This window comes from Carassius carassius, chromosome 20 (genome assembly GCF_963082965.1).
Source record: "Carassius carassius chromosome 20, fCarCar2.1, whole genome shotgun sequence".
NCBI classification, from domain to species: Eukaryota; Metazoa; Chordata; class Actinopteri; order Cypriniformes; family Cyprinidae; genus Carassius; species Carassius carassius.
In genome coordinates this window covers 30140595-30161910 of record NC_081774.1, presented here as the reverse complement: position 1 = coordinate 30161910, position 21316 = coordinate 30140595, and the positions used below count along the sequence as shown (strand labels likewise).

Below are 21316 nucleotides of genomic sequence, written 5' to 3'. Positions count from 1 at the left end.
ATGCGCGTGCATACTACGTGTCAGGTATGTAGACATGTGCAGTGTCGATTTTAAAGGCAAGCGAGAACAAACTTACACAACAATGGCAGAGTATATGGTACTGTTGTTGCTGCTCAAGAGTTGCTAACGCTTCTTCAGAAAAGTGTGGATTTACTTCACCAACATTACAACCAACAGCAGAGACGCATCATATGCACACGGCAACAGGTACTGTTTACTAACAAGGTGACAGCACCAACTACTGGCCTGGCATATATAATAGAGCGTTTTTGGCCATTTTCGTGGATATGTGTAAACGCAAATCATTTTGTAAACCTTGTGTATATATGAAACTTTTTAAAAACGCAAGGGAAAAACTTTTCCATTTTTGACTACATCGTTGTCATGTAAACGTAGGATGAGAGAAGCTCTAATGCATCACAAATTCCAAAGGAATATTTAAAAGGCTAAACATCTGGTTGCTATTGAAATCGAATACTTCCCTATTATATAGTATGTTGAAAACAGTGTGCTAAAAAAGCAGTATATTTAAATTAATAGTTTTGCAAAAACAGTAAGCAAAAAGTAATTGGATGACCTACTTCTTCAGCTGGGAGTATGAAATACTCATTTGATGGACAGTTTACTTTCTCATGAGGCCACAGAAGTTTAATGAACGGCAGTGAAGCATTATAAAGACTGGTAGGTGATGTGACATTAAAAGCATGGCGGATGCAATAAATCCGAAATTAATTCATAGTATATATCATTCATAGACTTTTTTTTTATAATGTAGTATCTACTCAATACACAATTTTTTGTCATGCAAAAGTATGAAATGTGTTTTAACTAGAAATTACACTGGTGCTGACCTACAGCCAATGAGAGAGCACGATACATGGTACGGCAAATCTCAGACAGAGGAGACATATTATTATGTTATGTATCATTTCTTGTGCATGCAATTTGTACATGAGGCAGAGTTGTCTGAGATTATTCCTAGAGAAATATGTAACATGTGACCCCCAGTCACCGGTCCATTGTGTAATGTGCAATCCACAGAAGCTTCATGATACCAGAAAACTGTGTTGTGTGAAAGCAGATGCTTAACTTCTTGTGCCAACCAAATGCTGTAATAACAAGGTTGTTCCACAAGTGTGTCAGTCTAAGGGGGCACATGACACCATTTTCAACCATTTGGCCATCCATTTATACATTGGCATTTTGGGGGCCTGAAAGCACAGACTTCTGAAAATGTTTTATTAATGGCAAGTTTTGAAATAATATCATCATTGTCTATGATTTGGTAATACAGAAACGTGAATTTGTAAAAACATGCATATAATGTTTTCAGTCTATAGGTATGTGTGCAGTATTTTTCTTTATAAAGTGACATCTTCAACTGCTGGCCTGGCAGGCATGATACAGAGTTTTTAGTTGTTTTCAAGAATCAGTGTGAACAGGGATCGTTTTGACAAGGTTGTTGTCTGTATGTGAAACTTTTCAAAAGTGCAAAAAAAGAAATGTAATTTTTCTGTACATTGTGGTCATGTAAAATGAATCAACGTTGAACCAAATTGAGATAAATAATGGCACTATTGTTGGCAGATATGCTTTATAGCTAAATTGATTTTGTTTCATATTTGATGAACTCTGCAACATTAACACAGTTCACCTCCATCAAACTAATTTATTGTATAATGGCATAATTGTCTTCTGGAGAATTACAGAAGCAACTTTAACACTGCTATGTTTCTGTTTATTACTTTGAATTTGCTTTAAAATAATTTTTGTATTGTTTTACTGTAAATTGAATATCGACAAATCAAAACCCTCACAGAAGAGAGACAACAAATAGTGACAATAAAGAGGTCTGAGTTTATTTTACACTTGATCACAAAAAAACACAGTAAATAAATATAGCATTATCAATTTATGCTTATCAACAAAGTAATAAAAAAAAAAAAAATCACCACACATGAAACAATGACAAAGCAGGATTCTAGTGCATTACTGTTATAGGGGTGATAATGTACAAAAGCTTGTGAAATTTTGAAATTTACACAACAACCGTAAATTGATTACAGCGTTTAAATTCTGCCGTAGTTCACTCATTTGTTTCTTTCCAGTGGGGTGAAGTTGCTAAGCCATGCAAAATGACACTGGTTGCAGATCTATGTGGACCTGAAAAAAAAAGAAAACACATTTTCTATGATCCTCAATAGAGCTCAATCACATTATAATGAATCAAAACTCTACAGCAAAAAAAAAAATAACAAAAACATTAGTATTTTCCTGTAGATAAGGTTTTAACTTGATCCAATGATCAGACGCTGTCAGACATCATGGAAAACAGCAGCAAGTGAAAGTTAACTAGGCAATTATTACATTGTATTATTGCATTTTTAATAATACAAACAATATCACTTTTATTTTGCTTCTCAACTACATGTTTATGCAATGTTTGGGGGGGTTCTGTGGTATCTTTTTTTTTTTTTTTTTACCTAACTACAACATTAGTTTGCATATGAAATATTACATTTTAAAAAACTTTAACAATGATCTAAATTTACACTGTTACACTGTGGGCATCCCGAGTTCGAATCCCAGATTGTGGACTTTTCCCGATCATGCCCCCCCCCCCACCCCCACCACCACTTTGCTTCCTGTCGCTTACTACACTGGCCTATCTAACACAAAAAAAAAAAAAAAAAAAAAAAAGGTTATTAGGAGTTATTTTGGGATATTGAAAATATTAAGGGCAGAATAATGTCATCTGCTGGTTAGAGAAAAACTTACAGTTTTAGAAAATAAGTGTCATTGTAGCGCTTAGGGACTTAGACGTGACAAAGAGAGGATCTAAGTGCAGATGAATTTTAATAAATATTAAAAACTATGATAAACAAAACATAAGAATGGAGTAGAAGAAGTGGAGACGGCAAAAAGGGGCCTGGAGACAAAAGCAGAGCAGGGAACCAGCATGGAGCCAGAGACCGAGATGGAGTCAGTGGAGATGGACAGCACCAGGGTGGTGCCAGAATAGATGACCATCAGGGTGGAGCCGAGTATCCCACGAGATCATGGAACTATCAGGACAGAGCTGGAGACCATGACAGAGACGGAGAAGGTGAAGACCCTAATGGGGCTGGGAGAGCAGGAAGCCAAGGCAAGGCTAGCAGACTCAACACATTCTCACTCCCAAATTGTCACATATTGACGCTTGGTCAGAAACCTCTAGCGTCATTTTGGGAAGACAAAGATTGGGAAGCCATGGCAGAGCAAGGGAACATTACGGCTGAGACAAGGACTTTCATAGCAAAGCCGGTTCAACAGGGCACCATAGCAGAGCCAGAAGACCATTGGGGATCTAGGAGCCATGGTGGAAATTAAACAAGGATCATAGGGATTGTAAGATTGGCTTCCATGGCTGTAGCAGAGCTGTCAGAGAGCACAGAGAGTTCAAGGACAGTCTCTACGGACATGGCCGTGAGCACAGAGTGCGAGGGTAGCCCTGAGAGTTTACAGAGCCAACAGGGGGCACTAAGAGTTCAGAGACAGACTCTGTGCCTGTAACCAAGCAAAGACAGCTTAGGGGATGCTGTAGTCATTACAGGAAGTACAGCTGACAGTGGAGGGACTACCAGACTTGAGGCCTCCGGGATCATCGGACTTGCGAATATAGAGACCACCAGACTTGGAAGCACAAACATTGCAGAGACTTCCACACTTTGGAGAGCTTTGGGACCAGAGGAAGTGTAAGGTGAGAAGCTGAGTCTTAAGGCCAAGTTGAAATGTAGTAAGGACATCAGTAAAACAGTCGAAGTGACATCACTGGTTCAACTGGAATTTTACGAAGCAGCTAAAATGCATATAAGTTTAATAAAGAATAATAACGAAGATAAAAAACAAAAAACAGACCAAGGAACAGAACCAAGTAACCTTAAACATGGAAGGATAAGACCATACAATGAACACCAAAAACATGAGGGTATAAATACACATAGACCCAACAGGATAACAAGACAAAGGAGTGAACAATGAGGGACTAATGAGAGAAACTTATTTTATTGGCTTTTCTATTAATTGCTAATGTGGGGTCCATTTGCACTCTCAATACTGTAGTTCTTGCTAATAGTGTCGATTAATTAATGACCACCAATAAAAGGCATCTATTAGGCATCTTTTAGACTTATGATAAAGCCTAATGTAAAGATCTGATGGCCTTTATGTCCAAGAAGCTTATTTGACTATGAACATGCAGTTGCATAACCAATGGTGTTATTCACAAATACATGTGCTATTCAAAAATTCCCAAATACAAATGTGAGCATTCAAAACTACCTGGCTCCTATCTGACACTTAACTTTTATGAGAATGCTATTGCTATTGTATGTTAACATGATCAGACATCCGTCCTCAACCAAATTTGTGCATTCAGCTCTACAGCTTTCTAAATAGCCAAACCTTACTCATAAAGATCAAATGAATTTTTCAAGTATAAAGAGTGCTCTATTGAGAAACACACCCCTGTATATACCTGTGCATATCTTACCATTAATCTGGTGACATTAAGTTCAAAGTAGTTTCCTCATGCGGCGAGTGTGTCTGTTAATGTTCATGGTTGAGCGGTCAGCAGAACAGCTCAATTCATCCAGAGCCTCGTCTTGACGCTCCAGCTCTGTCTCAGCCTCCAGGGCTAGATTCTTCAGCTGCTGGAGCATCTACACAAACACAGCACAAGATAATCATGTGCATAATGAATTTTTGAAATTGGAGTCCAAAATATAGATATAAGGATATTGGGGGTTGACTTTAAATTTTTTTACTAATTGCTTTGGTACAGTGATTGACTGACAGATCAGTCTGCAGTCTAGATGCTGGTGTTCAGCAGACATCAAGGCGATATAATGGCGATGCATTCACATATATTTCCAACTACCTCAGTGGTTTGAATGATGAGATCATCCAGACGTCTACACTTGCATTTATTGCTGTCCATTTTCTGATCAGATCACCCAATATGGATTTTAATGTGTACATGTGATAAGTGACAATAAACCGATTCTATTTTGCTATTCGCTATTCTTAGACAAAATATATAATTTTAAATGTAACTTATTTTGTCTTCTGAGAAACATGAAACTATCTTCTGTAGCCTCTGAAGGGCAGTACTAAATGAAAAAAAGAAAAGAAAAGAAAGAAGGCAAAATATGAAAAATATAAAATATATGAACCTTCTGTTATAGTAGCATAAGAGTCCCTCAGTTGTCCTCAGTGTGAAACGATGGATCTCAAAATCATACAGTCTCTTTTGGAAAAGGTAAAAATATGCAGAAGATGCCTATAGAATATTAACAGTTTTTATAACAATAAAAAGTTAAAATGTCTTCAGTATGGGCATCATGAGACTGACAATGTTTTCCTTCCTATTGTGGAGAGTGACAGGTTACAGTACTTTTTTATTTACCATTATTATAAACAGTCTGTGCTGAGTCTATGCATTACAGTTTTCTATAAGACAAGCTGCCCTGCCTTACTCCTTTAAAACTTATTTTCCATCTCCTCATGACATTTTAACATGTTTGTTTTTAGTGTTTCTCAACCCCAAAACCATCCTGAAAAGTGATATCTGTGATGGTTGACCAACCATCAATTATCTCTGGTCATAGCAATAATATTGTGTTTTGAAATGGTTCAACACGAAGAGCACCATTCCGCACATCCCCATTATAATGCACTCAATGAAAAACGCTTGACTGTTTTTGCGTCAGTGTTTATGTCTGGTTGCTGCCTACCATGCAGCACCTCGGCTGAGCACTGAAAGGGTTTTACAGCTAGCACTGTGGCCGTCTGACGATGATGGCACTGAGACCTTATATCTTTGTGCGGTGGGGGAATGCCTAGAGTCAGCAGCCCACTCCTGACGCACAAAAAACACAAGCCACAGACACGTCACAATGTAGTTTAAGTATGTTTGCTCTGTTTTTGTGTATTTTTATTTATTTTTTAATTCTGATTTGAACAAGCCCTAAGCCTGTTAAATGTAACTTGTCCCAACCCATTACAACTACGGACATAAATTATACCTAAAATTGTGCAGGTTGTTGAAGAGAGGTGTACTGTTACTTTTCTAATCAATCGAAAATGCCTGAAAATCTAAACCAATCCCATAGACACAAAGGAGGAAACTGAGGCATTGAGGGACCAGAATATCATAGAATAGACTCTTATGGGCCTTTTTGCAACCACTTAGTAATGCTCTAACCTCCAGCCCACCTTATGAACAGCAGAGTAAATCTCTGGCAGCTGCCTAGCAATACTGAAAAAGTTAAAGTTTGGTGGAGAGGTTTGCAAGGCCAAGCGACACTGAATAATAATACACTTTAAACAATCAATTTCTATTCTAATTTACATTCAACATGACTTCCAGTTCAAAAGTTTACGAACAAGTTAAATCTTAAGTGTTTGATTCCAGTTGTCCATTCCTGGATGACCGATGACTGTCTTTAGGTTCTGTGATAGTTGTCCTAAGCAGTTAAACTGCCCACTGTTCCTCAGAAAAAATGTCCATGCCATTCACATTCTTTGCTTTTACCAGGATATATGACTGGGTATATGATTATGAGTTCCTTCATTTAAGACAATTGAGGAATGCTCAACAAGGAAACACACAACACAGAGCCAGGAGTGTAAACTTTTGAACAAGATGACCTTAACTGAATATTGAGACCTAAAGGTGTGGATGCAGCCAAACACAAGTTGCAGTTATCAAGACTGTTAAAAAAAGGGGGGGGGGGGGGGGGGGGTCATCAGAAGCAAATTTCACTTTTAGATGTTGTATGAGCATAAATGTGTGTTGGCAGTGTGTGTACACAACCACCCTGTAATGATAAAAATCCACCCAGTGCTTTTTTTTCTTAATCCCCAATAATAATGATAACTTTTTCAGATCAGACGGTTCTGCACAAGCCCTTCCCACGACTGTTGACTGACACTTCTGTTTTACCTTAGACTCGCCCTGAGTGAGCAGTCATCAGTCTGTCATTATTTTCACGCCAAAGCGGTTGTAGACTCTTCTCAGAGATTGAGGTGTTGTTTTATTGGCTGTAATAATGAACATAGTCATTTACTCCCAACATCTGAGCCGCTGAAGACGCAGTGGATCACATTTATTTTTGAAAGGAATGCGTCCTCTGATCTACCTAAATGCGTTTATGTTCGCGTAAATCATTCGTGATCTAGCCTCACCTATAGAAGAAGTGAGTATAAAGAGTTTTATGTTAGCAAGTTCTGTGGCTACAGTTAACAGATTACAGTTACAAGGCGTTTCTCAATGTTAAGGATACTTCCTTGGCAGGACTGGTCCTTCCAAGTCACTTCCTTCAGAGGCAGAGACTCCTCTTTAGCATTCGGAGAACACGTAAATGGAACAGGCTAGCAAATGCACGTAATTGCGTCATTACTTCAGTGAAAAGGTCAGTATGGTATGGTAGTAATTTGTACTGGCATTTAAACATTAAACTTTACTTATATTTACTACAGTTATAACAAATGTTTGGTAGCGTAAATAAAAACCGCTAACGCTCCGACTCCGATAACGTTCGACATTTTTGAATTTTTGAACAAGATAGCAAAGCTGCGCGCATAGGTTTGTGGGTGATTTGAGAGCGCGAAGAGCACGAAGGCTATACATATGCATCCTTTCCTGTGTATGGGATATTTTTCGAACGAAGGATTCAGTCCTTGGTTGAAATTCCGAGGATCCTCGACATTGGAACAGTTAGCATCCTCGAAATTCTGGCTTCCGAGGATCCTTCCTTGACATTGAGAAACGCCTACAGTCTCAGAGAACAGCTCCTCACACAATGGAAAAAAGGGGCGGGGTGAGCAGAGCCAATTAGCATTTAAAGAAACATGCACCAAAATGGGTTGCTGTGAACAGAGCTGTTCTTGGCAAGGTGAAAAGAGTGTTGTTTTACACTACCACTGAAAACCAAAGTATGTTTTAGACATTTAATTAAGACCCTAAAGAATTATATCAACTTATGGAAAATGAGCATCCGATGACCACTTTAATTTGGGAGTCATTTGTTAAATGGCCAAAAGCGTCCAACAATAAAGGGTTACCAAGATCAGTATTTAACTGATCACGTGAATGCAACATTTCTGCCCCCTTGAGGCCGTATCCTTCTAAAATATTTATCTATTGTTAAAAATTAAGTATGTGTAAAATTAAAACCAACTGATTTCAAACCTGTCTTAGCTCCTGTGCCTCTGCTTCAGTTACAGTGGGCTGAAGCACTTGAAGTTGCAGCTGTGCGAGTTCACCAGCAGACACCTCCACTGGCACCTCCACATCCTGCCCATGACCTGAAGACACACAGAACCAAGTCATATTTCCTTCAGATGTTGATAAGATTAGAATTAAATGTTTGTAAACATTAACTTCTAAGTGTACAGTGGGATCTCTCTCTTTTAATGACCTGAAGTAGATGTTGGAGCGTGACTGCCACCATGTGGTAGAAATACTTCATGGCCAATCCATTGTCAAAATAAAACACAACTTTAAAATGTCAAGGATTAAACTTTGTTTGGTTTATGAACCGGTCATTTCAAATTATATTTATCATGTGTAGTGCTGTCAAATGATTATATTCATTATGTATATATAAATACACACATACATATGTATTTACATTTTTTTATGAAATATACATGAAGAAAGACAAACATAAATAGTGATGAAAGTCAAAGTGTTAAATACTGAATTGTTTACAGAGAAATTTGTTTTGTAGATGGGGGTTAAAATAAAAAAATGTCACCTGAAATTTTGAGCCAAATTACATGGGGTAAAAAATTAAAGATGGCAGCATAACTGTATTTTATTTAATTTTTTGCTAAAGTTTGCATGCCTGTAACTCAACTATATACCTGTAACACGATATCTGCAGTTTTATTTTATTTCATAGATTTCAAAATCCATGTCCAAGATGTTTTGTTTTTTTTGGTTTTTTATTTGTAAATGTCACTATGGTCACATACTGTACACTATGTATGTACACATACTGGGCACTAAAAGGTGAATCAATAACTGAATTTAGCTGCTGTGTGTATAAAGTCTCTGTGGGTCACTTTGCAAACAGCTGATATTTAGTATATTTAAGGGGAATGTCTGATGAACAAGAATAAATATAATGCAGAAAACAACTGATAAAAGCTGGCTTGCTGAATATTAGATCCCTTTCTACAAAAGCACTTTTGGTACACAAAATAATCACAGATCATAAGCTTGATGTGCTCTGTTTGACAGAAACCTGGCTAAAACCAGACAATTACATTACCTGAAGGGCACAAGGAGAGGTGATGCTACTATTTACAGTATTTTTTCAGTATATATATATATATATATATATATATATATATATATATAGGGATTGGCAATTACATGCATTTATTGGGGGTCAAACACTTAATTTATGAAACTTTCTGATTTGTCTGCTTTATCTCCTCGGCGTAAGATATAACTTAGAAGGTGCTGCAATAGAAACTACAGACTCTCTCTTTTCTAGCACATTAGACCAAGTTGTCCTTTGTGCTTTAAGAAGAATAGTCTCAAGCACTGGTATAAAGAGTGTATACATGCACCCCAGAAATTGGAGCACTGCTGGAAGAAAGCAAAAATAGAGCTATTTTTATTGCATGGAAGGATAGTTTTTATACCTACAAGAAAATCCATAAACACTTCAAAAAGGGCATAAAAAGGCTAGAGCTGTTTACTTTATACCTCCCTTAGAATAAAACCCCATTTAAAAACCCAATCAATCCAAGATGATTGGCAGCTGCTCTTGTGTGGATTTATGAATGCTATGTGAAAAGTGTGAAAAGTTTCTATTTACAACGTTTTTCAGACTTTAAACAGTGTAGCCAATCACAGTCACAAACGTTTGTCGACTGCGAGAACACAATGGTCAGTCAGAGGTGTTCAAGTTAGTCAGAATATTCTCAATGTGCCACAGCTTTCTCAGCTTGAGCTCTGCACACAGACTTTTTTTTTAATGGGAGTTTTAACTCAAAATTTCCACTTGTGCTGCGGCTGAACGGTGATGTTGGCTTAATTTATTATGAAGGAAATGCTTGGAAATGTTGTTCTTTTTTGATCCATAATCCATTCATAATTTTGCAAGTCCTATTTTTCATGCTGCTAAGGATATCATGCAAACTTTTGGGAGTGCATTTGGATGGGTTGAGATGGAATGACCCACTTGCATTTCTTGCAAATGGCAAAAAAAAAAAACAAGTGCAAAGAATCAAAGATTTTCTGGTAATCTGCAAATGAAAGATCATTATTTGAAAGCTTGAAGAATGCAACATTAGAATTAAAAAATGTCATATTTTTTTATATATATATTTGATCAGTTTAATCAATGCATCCTTGACTAATAAAAGTATACATTTTGGTGTACTTGAGGACTTTGCAGAGAGTGATTATTTTAAGTCATATGTCCCAAGGTATGTCTGTCTAAATAAGTGTACCTGCACTCCAAGTGTTTCCTCCACCTTCTGGGCTTCCTGGTGTATTGGCCAAAGTTGCCTGAAATGCTGCATAGTCACGTGTGATCTCAACTTTCTTCTTATACTGCATCTCCAGTAAAGATAAAGCTTCAATCATCCTGGCAGAGAGAATTCGGAAACAGATGTCAGGTTTCCCGATGAAGCGTTGCCGAACACTGATCTCGTAGGGGCTGTGCACATATACATCATCAACCTCTTCCTTCTCAAAGCAATGAAGGAGCTGTCCATTTGCATCTCGAAGCTCCAGATAGGAGACCAACACTACAAGGCTACCTGGTATCATGGTTCCAGAGCTTCCAACATGGGAGACAATAGCTGGAATGCTGGTTATGACTTTTTGGCCCTTGGCCGGACCTTTAGCGCAGGCTGCTTTGGCTGCTGCCTCAGACTTGGCCTGCTGGTGGCTCTTCCATGGCAGCTTGCCAAAAGGCCACCAAGAAGGACACTCAAGCTCAGAGAGAAGTCTGTACGAAAGAGAAAAAAAAAAATCATCATTTAATAAAGTCATCATTAATATTATAAAACAACATGTGACTGTAGTGTTTGGTGACAGTGGATGTTCTTGAGCTCCCATTTAACATTAACCAAATGTCTTACACATGAGGAATGCAACAAACTATGAAACTACTAAATTATCACTGTAAAGAAAGACTGCAGTATCAAGAAACTAAAATACATAAATGTAATGAACCAATAACAAACCGTTCCCGATTATTTCCATATGTAAAAATATCTTCACAGCTTCCAGCTAGATGGACTTTTTTAGTTTATTAACAGATTAGAGCATTGATCTCAAACTCAGTTCCTAGAGAGCCACAGCTCTGCACAGTTTAGCTCCAACCCTGATCAAACACACCTGATCCAGATAATCAAGCTCTTCAGGATTACTAGAAACTCCCAAGCAGGTGTGATTTGGAGATGGTCGGAGCTAAACTCTGCAGAGCCGTGGCCTTCTAGAAATTGAGTTTGAGACCACTGCATTAGAGCGATAAAGAAACATTGATGAATGAGAAAATAAAAAAGTGGGATGCTTAACATTAAAATGAGTTATTAGAAGCACAATAAGCCGTGAAAGACCTTAATGTATCATTCATGTCTCTAGTACAAGTTATGCATCTGAGCAAAACCTACTTATCTGCTATGCTCAGGTCTGACTCGATCTTGTCTAGGCCCTGCATCATGTTGTCAAACTGCTCTCCCTGGTGGTTCAGGACTTTCCCAGTGTCCTCCAGTCTCCGCTGGGCTCCAGATATCAGGCTGATCAGCTCCTGGCCCTTACTGAGAGGAGCCTCAGCTCCACGGGGCTCTGTGGGTGACAGCAGCCGCTCCCTCCAGAAGTGCTCTAGCACGTGGTAAACCACAGTACGGCAAGGCTTGAGAGAGCCAAACCAGTGCTTGATGTTTCCCTGCTCCAACACAGTAAGAGCACTGAAAATGAAGCTGGACGACTCCATCTTGATCTCCATGATGCGGGAGAGCCTCAGGCTGATCAGATTCTCCTGATTCGGCTCGGAGTTGAAGCGAAGGGTGGTGCGAGATAAGAAGAGGGTGCCGCTGGCCCAGCGTTTCTCGCTGTTGATGTAATAAGAGCCGGGCCAGCTATGGATGGATGCCTCCTGGCTCATCTTTTTATGATTTAGGAAGCCCACCTGCCAAGTGAGTGGTGTATATAGAAAATTAGTAAGCAGTCATCATCTGTCACTTTTACTGACATGCTTATTTTCAACATGCTTATTTTCTCAACAACACCTGGGCATGGTTTCCCAAAAGCATTGTAAATCTAAGGTGATCCTACAACTGAAGCTCACGATGCTTTTTTTTCTCATGGTTATGTATGCACAGGAGCAGTAGATACAGGTGTGGTTGGCATTACGTGATCTACACAAAACAAACACCATGGAGATCATTTATGTCTTACCTTTTAGGATTATGTTGACTTTAAAGTGACAGCTAAAGCAGCGTGTGACGGATTTCACGCATTAAAGCGATAACATCTATACGCATCGTTGTCAGTTGCGAGACATTTACTGTTCCGCATCAGTGTTTGCCGTTAACGTTTAATACAACGCCCTAAATAAAGAAACGTGAAAACGAGATATCAAACTCTGTTTCCCTGTCGCGTCGTAGCGATGTAAACACAGCTGAACGCAGCGGTGATTGTTTTAGCGCGCTCATGTTTACAGTCCGACGTGCACAAAAACGTAATTAAACGTTCCGCTCAACGTCACACATTTGTATGATGTGGTGGTGATGGCTAATCAGGGGCGTCGACTAAGATTCATTCACAGGTATTTTGTATGGTATTCAAGTAACTTGCTTTTTTGTATTATATAGATAATTTTATACGCACGAAGAAAAGCAAATCATTGGGCTGGTGTTCACACGTTTCTTTTCCGGTGGGAAACTGGGCAGACACGATCCAAGCCATACGCAGAAAAAAACAATTATTTACGATTTAGAAGCATACAGAAAAAGATAATCGCATATCATCGATAAATTAATTACACGTACGCGTGACGTTAAACCGTCGATACATTAGTTGCGCTTCTACAGCCTAAAAATAACCACGCAACGTTGTCATCAGAGAAGCATGAGGTTGAGAAAATGTGTTCTGCAGTGCTATTAAGTCAGCAGTATTGAGTTTTATTTTGAATATCATTACATCAAGCATGAAATAACCTGCGGAAACTTCGTGTTATGTCATGGATAGGGAAACCTTTCATAACTGCAGCAGTTTGGTCAAAATGCCCAGGCAGATCCATCAACAGCACTGCTCCTCTCATTTTATTCAGTACATAGAGAGAGAAATAGCCTACTCCAAATTCTTCAAGAACTACTTGATCCCGAACCAGCCCTGCATGTTTTCCAAAAAATTCACTGAAGACTGGAACTGCAGAAAAAAGTGGGTCACGGCTGATGGCAAACCTAACTTCCAAAGACTTCTGCAGGAATTTGGTGAGCAAAGAATGGCTCTTTTTTTAAAAAAAATATATATATAATTCTTGCATCATTGTGTCATGCAATATATCTTTAGTAATAGTTTTAAACACGTCCTGCTTCATCAATAAAATTTCGATTGAGGAAATATGTGAAAACAGCATATTACAGAACATTTCCTTTCAGCTTATCTAAGGGTGATTTGAAACATGTATCTCACATTGCTAGATTAAAATCTAATTGAATAAATTTTAAGTTTGTAAGATCATTTTGCTGTGTATTGTTGAATACCAATTTTTGGAAAATTGACCAGTTGCTGATAAATGTATAAATGTGTACTCAATGTGTTACATCCACAAATGGCCTCATTTTATTATGCAGATGAGACTCCTGTTCCTGTTGCAAACTGTAGTGCAAAAGAATACAACTCCAACCCAAAGCAGATCATGCCTTGTAGGGAGTTTATCCAGTATTGGAGAGAGTACATTCAGAATGGGCATTCTTCACCCAAAGGATGTCTTTACTTAAAGGACTGGCATATGCAAAGGTACAGCTCTTCAGAAGATTGAAGGATGGGTTATTGTTCAATAGCTTTGAATGTGATGCACAATACTAGTTTGGAAACACTGCATAAAATAAAGAAAGAATAAGTGTGTAAAATGATTTTACTGTTTATGTTCATTTTAGGAACTTTCCTGAACATAATACTTACAAGACGCCAATTTACTTCTCCTCTGATTGGCTGAATGAATATTGGGACACAATTGAAGTGGATGATTATCGGTTTGTCTACATGGGACCTAAGGGGTCATGGTACTGTGTCACTTATTAATCATATACAGTTTTAATGGTGTAAAAGTGTGTTTCCATATTTTGAAGTGTGGCTACATTGGTTCTACACATAATTTTGGGTGAGATTTTGGGTTTTGAAGAAACATAAAAAAGCAATGGAACATTATGATGTCAAATTAAGAAATGATTATTATTCTGCATTATGTAATTTGCACAGAAGGTCAAATTCATTGGAAATCCAATCCGTCGAACATTCTTAAATAGTGCTGTAACTAAAGCAAAAAGAAGACCTACCAAATGCTAAGAGATTTTGGTATACATGTTTTACATTAAACCAGAACTTGAACATATGATCTTCTTGTCACACCTTTGAATGTCATGCATTAGGTGATTTTCTTCTTGCCTCTAGGACCCCTTTCCATGCAGACGTGTTTCGCTCTTACAGTTGGTCTGCCAACATCTGTGGACGTAAAAAATGGCTCCTGTACCCTCCAGGCCAGGAGGAGTTCCTTCGGGACTGTCACGGCAACTTAGCCTATGATGTAACAGCACCCGTGCTTCAAGACAAGGGTCTGTATCCACAGTTTGAAGAGGCCTGTCAGCCTTTAGAGATCATTCAAGAAGCTGGGGAGATCATCTTTGTACCTAGTGGATGGCATCATCAAGTTTACAATTTGGTTAGTAATAGTTGTTTAATGGTGTCCATATATGCTTGATGTCCAGTCCTCTCATCATCTTCCATGACCAACTTGCTAACTGTTTTAATAATGCATCTTTTAATAATAGGAGGATACCATTTCCATCAATCATAACTGGCTGAATGGGTGTAATTTGGATATCATGTGGCAGTTTCTGCAAGAAGAGCTTTCTTCTGTCCAGAGAGAAATCGAGGAATGGCGTGATACTATGGATAGCTGGCATCAGCATTGTCAGGTAACTCTTCATTTTTGACATCAGTCATCACCTTTTCAGGTCCTAAAGGTCCAACCTATGTGGCTAATAAAGACTCACTATGTGCTGCAGTACTACTGAAAAATCATACATCATTTTAACATTCATGTGTATTAATTGATTTATCTTCTTTTTTTCAGGTGATCATGAAATCGTGTACAGGAATCGATTATGGGGAGTTTGCCTCATTCCTTAAGACTATAGCAAATAATCGAATGTCCTTTTTAAATTCATGTCCCAGAAATGCAGATAACAGCCAAGACGGCCTTGCTGAAAGTCTGTTCGCTTTAGGCCCTCAGCATGCGGCCTTTGACCTTCAGAGAGTATTGCATATATTTGAGAGCATGCTTAGTAATGAAGACTTTAAGAGACTTGATCCTTCAGCTCTGAGCTTCAAACCTGAGGAACTGCTTCAGGAGATCAGAGAGGCTGTTCAAACCATTGTATAAAAGCTATACTATATGTGTATGATCAGCTAATAAACAACATGTTATTTAATTGCTGTTTATGCTGTCATTATATTTTTATGGCAAATGGTGTTGGAGAGTTACTTTTAAAAGCAATGCATTACAATATTATGTTATGCCACAAAAATTACTTACTAAAAAACGGTTTTATTTTTGGCAACTGTAAAGGTCCTTTCACACCAAAAGTGAAATGAATAAGCCTCAGGCTGAAGGAAGTGCCTTTGAAGTTCACTCCTAATTGCTCTCAACATGGCAACTTGCTGCTGTAAAGTAATGCTGATATTTTGTTGTAAATTTAAAATTAATGTATTACTTTACTAGTTCCTTGGAAAAAGAAATCTGATTATGTGACTCACGTGACTTGTAATGCATTACCCTCAACACTGATGACAAATTATGAGCACACAAACCTTTCATTAAAGATGTTGACATGCTTCTTCCAGTACATCAAAGATGATAAAACAATGTTTTAGATGTCTTATTTGTTTAAAATGTCAGTAATGTGTTTGCTTTATGCAAATTAAATGTGGACCACAAAACCAGCCATAAGGGTCAATTAAAAAAAAATACTGAGATGTATACATCATCTGAAATCTGAATAAATAATCTTTCCATTTATGTATGGTTATTTAAAATAGGACAATATTTGGTGAGATTTAGCGAATCTGAGTGCAAAAAAATCTAAATATTGAGAAAATCACCTTAAAAGTTATCTAAAAGTGCTTAGCAATGCATAGTGCTAAACAAAAATTAAGTTTTGATATATTTACGGTTGGAAATTTACTAAATATCTTAATGGAACATGATCTTTACTTAATATCCTAAAGATTTTTGGCATAAAAGAAAAACTGATAATTTTGACTGGATACCACATAGGGGAAATGTGGCATCCATTTATTTTTAAACAAAATTACATTTTTTTAAACATTTTATTTCAAGGTGTCAACTAAAACATCATCATCAGATTTCTGTGTGAAAGTTATGGTTTTCATTTTTTTAATTAGCTAAATAAATACGATCACAATTCACTCAAGTGGGCCTTTGATCTTTCTAGTGTTGCGGATTCATTAATCTTTACTGTTTTTTGGCCACCAGTCAGGTACAGTAGCCTTTAAAGTCACCGTCACGCCATCAGAGGATTTCAGTTTTAGTGGCTCTTTGGCATGAGCCAAGCGTACGAGGCTCAGTCCCAGCGTGTCCAGTCCTGCCCTGTGTTTCCCAGCTGGCTTGCCCCTCTCAGTCTCAAGAGCAGCACCTTGGTCCAGGGTCTCGGCCGGAGCAGACATGGTAACAGGTATCAGGCGCTTCCTTATCACACCAGTGTGGTGAGTTCTGGCAGTCAGCTCCTGTCCGATGTAGCATCCCTTTCTGAAGCTAATTCCCTGCATGTAGACAAGGTTAGACTCCAGCGGAAGAGCCTCGCCTGGAGGAAGGTCTTTCACTCCTTCAGGCAGTCCTGTAGAAATGAGTTCAAGATCACAACAAACCATCAGATCATGAAGGATGTGCTGAGTCTGCAATACTACCTTATTTAAATATACAAAATGCTACTATTACCAAACAATATCCATATGCACTTCGATGATGACTATTGCTTATGATGAACGTACTGTATATATGGGTCAATGACGTTAAGACATCCGCATCAAAAGAAATTTACAAAAGTGATTTTAATTGTGCCCATAGAAAGCACATTAAATGTAAGTGAAGTGTCCAGGTAAGTTTTAGGAGAATAAAATGTGTTAAAATTCAGTGTCACACAATATTTATGTAAGTATTCAAACAACATGCTTATTCTGACTTGTACATATTAAAATATATAAAAGAATGAGCGAGCATATTCAATTTTATGGTGTTTTAAATAAGTTAACATTTCTGACTTTTAGTCGTTTAATACCAATTTCATAGCGATGTCTGTGGTATTCTTTAGTGTTGCCCTCTCGACAAGCAGAGACGAGCTCCTGTGGGTTATTCTGACCGCTAGTGATCATCCTCCAACCCATGAGTTCAGTTCTTGGGTCTGGCTCCAGTACTAACACTTTATCTGCTGCAGTAATGTAAGGCTTTGACTGCCCCAGTCCTGCAGCTTTATTTGGAGGTAACAGAGCCCACAGCGAGAGACTGGGACACAAGCTGAAGTTTACTTTGCGACGTATCTTGTAAACCTTCAGAAGCTGCATAACGGAGTCCTGTACAGTTTGGTCACACTCCAGAAGCACACCATTAAATCCATCTGGGTTCCCTTTTAAACTGAATAACACAAAAAAAGCTCCATTAATACATACCTGGAAAAACATGCAGAACTTGTTTGTTTAGCACAGAATCTCTAAAAATGTTTTTCTACTTCAAAATGTAATGTTACTATTTATTTGTGAGGTTTACTAGCAATTCATATTTTCCCTTCGGTTCCTTCGCACAGACGTTAGTGCCATTTGCTGCGACTAAATACATCTCAGTAATGAAATGTAATGATCTCTCCACCGTTTGCGATTGTTGCTGCTGAAAGATGTACTTGTGCAACTTCTGTGTCACAAAGACATCGTTGTTGTTGTTTTAACAGAAAAAGAACAATAAAATGATTTGGTTTGTTCATATTAGAAGGTTAAACTTTTGAGAGAAGCGTTGGTTTTACATATGCAGTTTATGATAGCTAAACATAATAAATCAACCATGCATTAAACCATGCATTTAAGCTGACATTGTCTTGATTTGCACTTGTGTGAAAGTGCAATAATTCTTATTGAAATTCATCAAATGACAATAATCATGATTAATTGTTGTAATTATCAATTTAACAGTTACCAGGCACCCCTAAAGTAAAATGAACATATGTTCAAATTTGACTTTTTCCACTTGAGGACCTTTATTTCAGCCAGATTGGTGTGGTTTTTATCAGCTGTTTGGACTAATTCTGACGGCACCCATTCACTGCAGAGGAACCATTAGTCAACACGGCTCAACAATGCTACATTTCTCCAACTCTGTTCCCAAGAAGAAACAAGCTCATCCACATCTTGGATTGCCTGAAAACAAGTACATTTTCAGCAAGTTTTCATTTTTGGGTGAATGCATTTGATGACATGTAACAATATGATTCTCATTTGTAAGCGCTTTACATATCAACTCATGATGTTCATGGCCTGCTAAACCATGCTGGCTTTACTGACACGTAGAAGAACAGAGCAGAAGAACAACTTCTCAATCATATATCAGTAAGTTAACCGCCCAGGGCGGGACAGAGAGATAAAGCTGAGGTCACGCCCACATCTTACGAACCTTATTTACAAAACTCCTAAAAATCACATTAATATGACATTCCGTATCTACTTTACAATTCAAACAAGCTAGAAATATTCAAACAATGCAGTATATTACCTGTAAAGGATGATGTCGTACAGTGTCCTGCCTTGAACATTGAGGATGTGAGCATACATCGCGCGCACTGCGTCCTCTTCCAGGAGAAACATGTCATTGGTTATTATTCCTTGAAGAAATGAGCTCGTGTCTTGTCCGGACACATTGATTAGAGTCCTGTGCGGTAAGCTGTAACAGCTAAAGTGTACTCGACTATCGCTGGGTTGATCTTGAGAGTGTTTTCTAAGCTGAGTCCAGCACGCATTCTCATGTCTCGAGCAGCGAAAACAGCGCACGTGAAGTCCGCCTCTGAACGCACTGCTAAACAAAATCACCCTCTGCATTGTGTTGGTTTCCTCAGCGAAACTATTAAAGCTCACAATTCCTCAGGACGACACAAGTTTGTGTTGTGTTGTCTCCCACCTTCCATTTTAATTCCCATGCTGCACTGCGTGTGCGTTTGAAACGATACGAATCCTACTATGGTGAAGGTTTACCTCATGAATATTGATTTCTAATCGCGTACGTCCTTCCTGGCCCGTCCAATCAGATACGTATTTTATTAATATGCATGACACATTGCTCGTTCGCGGAAAGGGTTAATATTTGAGTGTTTTCTATCGCCCCATTAAACTTTGAAACACCGCTTTCTAAACTTTATGCTATTCTAAAATAACATAGCACTGTTTGGTTCCTGAAATTTGGTGGCACTGATCATAATATTTCCCTTTTGTGGGCGTGTCCTTAAAACAACGTGCAACGAACGGAATCTCCGCATCTCAAATCGCAACTGATTTTATTGGATTATTTCGAAAATCTAATACATTTTCATACAAATTTTTCGCCGTTTTAGCTCCCTGTTTTGTAAGCCTTTCCCTGGTCCTTATTCTAGTAAACCTAAAACTAAACTTCCCAATGGTGTGTGGGGGGAAAAAAGTGAAAATACTCAAGTATGATTACGCATACGTTTTTTTCCCCTGATGACTTTATCCGTAGTTTTTCTCCTCTCTGTGTCTGTGTGGGAATGTATAGCCTGCCCTATACTACTTTTTGGGAGTGATTGGAGTATACCTCCTATCCCAGCAAACCCTGATGGAAACTATTCAAGAACAACATACTATTAAGAGTTTTTCATAGTGTGCTATCAAAACCTTTACTTATTTCAATCTGAATACATACCTAGTTCATCAAGAAAATGGACTGCCTGAAAATAATAACTAGAAGTAGTTGCTGACATGCATGGTTTAATTTTTTTTCCATGACCATAGTCATGGGAGATGAGTCTGTAGTGCTTTCCTTCAGGTTGTGTTATGATTTATCTGATATCCATTTGCTTATCCACATTCATGTTATCAATTTACAATTAACATGTATGCATTTAGCAGATGCTTTTATCCAAATCTTGATAAATAAACCCTACAGTTATTATTTGTACAACCCGAATTCCGGAAAAGTTGGGACGTTTTTTAAACTTTAATAAAATGAAAACTAAAGGAATTTCAAATCACATGAGCCAATATTTTATTCACAATAGAACATAGACAACGTAGCAAATGTTTAAACTGAGAAATTTTACACTTTTATCCACTTAATTAGCTCATTTAAAATTTAATGCCTGCTACAGGTCTCAAAAAAGTTGGCACGGGGGCAACAAATGGCTAAAAGGCAAGCAGTTTTGAAAAGATTCAGCTGGGAGAACATCTAGTGATTAATTAAGTTAATTGATATCAGGTCTGTAACATGATTAGCTATAAAAGCTTTGTCTTAGAGAAGCAGAGTCTCTCAGAAGTAAAGATGGACAGAGGCTCTCCAATCTGTGAAAGACTGCGTAAAAAAATTGTGGAAAACTTTAAAAACAATGTTCCTCAACGTCAAATTGCAAAGGCTTTGCAAATCTCATCATCTACAGTGCATAACATCATCAAAAGATTCAGAGAAACTGGAGAAATCTCTGTGCGTAAGGGACAAGGCCGGAGACCTTTATTGGATGCCCGTGGTCTTTGGGCTCTCAGACGACACTGCATCACTCATCGGCATGATTGTGTCAATGACATTACTAAATGGGCCCAGGAATACTTTCAGAAACCACTGTCGGTAAACACAATACGCCGTGCCATCAGCAGATGCCAACTAAAGCTCTATTATCCAAAAAGGAAGCCATATGTGAACATGGTCCAGAAGCGCCATCGTGTCCTGTGGGCCAAGGCTCATTTAAAATGGACTATTTCAAAGTGGAATAGTGTTTTATGGTCAGACGAGTCCAA

The 21316-nt window shown here is 38.1% G+C and overlaps 3 protein-coding genes across 3 annotated transcripts; 1 reads left to right on the top strand and 2 right to left on the bottom strand.

Moving 5' to 3' along the window:
- Window positions 1-1837: 1837 nt before the first annotated feature.
- Window positions 1838-12711, bottom strand: snap47 (synaptosome associated protein 47). Its single transcript, XM_059502487.1, has 6 exons — window positions 12470-12711; window positions 11683-12200; window positions 10513-11015; window positions 8234-8349; window positions 4532-4700; window positions 1838-2163 (listed from the first exon to the last, which is right to left on the bottom strand). The coding sequence occupies exons 2-5, from the start codon at window positions 12174-12176 to the stop codon at window positions 4554-4556; spliced, it is 1260 nt and encodes a 419-aa protein (XP_059358470.1). The 5' UTR covers window positions 12177-12200; window positions 12470-12711; the 3' UTR covers window positions 1838-2163; window positions 4532-4553.
- Window positions 12712-12881: 170 nt separating this feature from the next.
- On the top strand, window positions 12882-15737 carry jmjd4 (jumonji domain containing 4). The gene is made up of 6 exons (XM_059502486.1): window positions 12882-13506; window positions 13870-14035; window positions 14176-14301; window positions 14690-14957; window positions 15067-15213; window positions 15372-15737. Exons 1-6 carry the CDS (start codon window positions 13254-13256, stop codon window positions 15678-15680), a joined length of 1269 nt encoding a protein of 422 aa, XP_059358469.1. The 5' UTR covers window positions 12882-13253; the 3' UTR covers window positions 15681-15737.
- An 877-nt stretch (window positions 15738-16614) lies between these two features.
- On the bottom strand, window positions 16615-19536 carry iba57 (iron-sulfur cluster assembly factor IBA57). Its single transcript, XM_059502485.1, has 3 exons — window positions 19074-19536; window positions 17596-17948; window positions 16615-17154 (listed from the first exon to the last, which is right to left on the bottom strand). Exons 1-3 carry the CDS (start codon window positions 19394-19396, stop codon window positions 16766-16768), a joined length of 1065 nt encoding a protein of 354 aa, XP_059358468.1. The 5' UTR covers window positions 19397-19536; the 3' UTR covers window positions 16615-16765.
- Window positions 19537-21316: the final 1780 nt, after the last annotated feature.

Excerpts from the sequence above, each read along its gene's own strand:
- snap47 (XM_059502487.1), bottom strand. The coding sequence starts at position 12,176 with ATGAGCCAGGAGGCATCCATCCATAGCTGGCCCGGCTCTTATTACATC. Across the intron at positions 11,016-11,682 it reads GACCTGAGCATAGCAGATAA|ACTTCTCTCTGAGCTTGAGT; the intron begins GTAGGTTTTGCT and ends TCTTTCGTACAG. Across the intron at positions 4,701-8,233 it reads AGGCACAGGAGCTAAGACAG|ATGCTCCAGCAGCTGAAGAA; the intron begins GTTTGAAATCAG and ends GTGTTTGTGTAG.
- jmjd4 (XM_059502486.1), top strand. The coding sequence starts at position 13,254 with ATGGATAGGGAAACCTTTCATAACTGCAGCAGTTTGGTCAAAATGCCC. Across the intron at positions 14,302-14,689 it reads ATGGGACCTAAGGGGTCATG|GACCCCTTTCCATGCAGACG; the intron begins GTACTGTGTCAC and ends TCTTGCCTCTAG. Across the intron at positions 15,214-15,371 it reads GCTGGCATCAGCATTGTCAG|GTGATCATGAAATCGTGTAC; the intron begins GTAACTCTTCAT and ends TCTTTTTTTCAG.
- iba57 (XM_059502485.1), bottom strand. The coding sequence starts at position 19,396 with ATGCAGAGGGTGATTTTGTTTAGCAGTGCGTTCAGAGGCGGACTTCAC. Across the intron at positions 17,949-19,073 it reads TACGACATCATCCTTTACAG|TTTAAAAGGGAACCCAGATG; the intron begins GTAATATACTGC and ends TGTGTTATTCAG. Across the intron at positions 17,155-17,595 it reads CAGACATCGCTATGAAATTG|GACTGCCTGAAGGAGTGAAA; the intron begins GTATTAAACGAC and ends TCATTTCTACAG.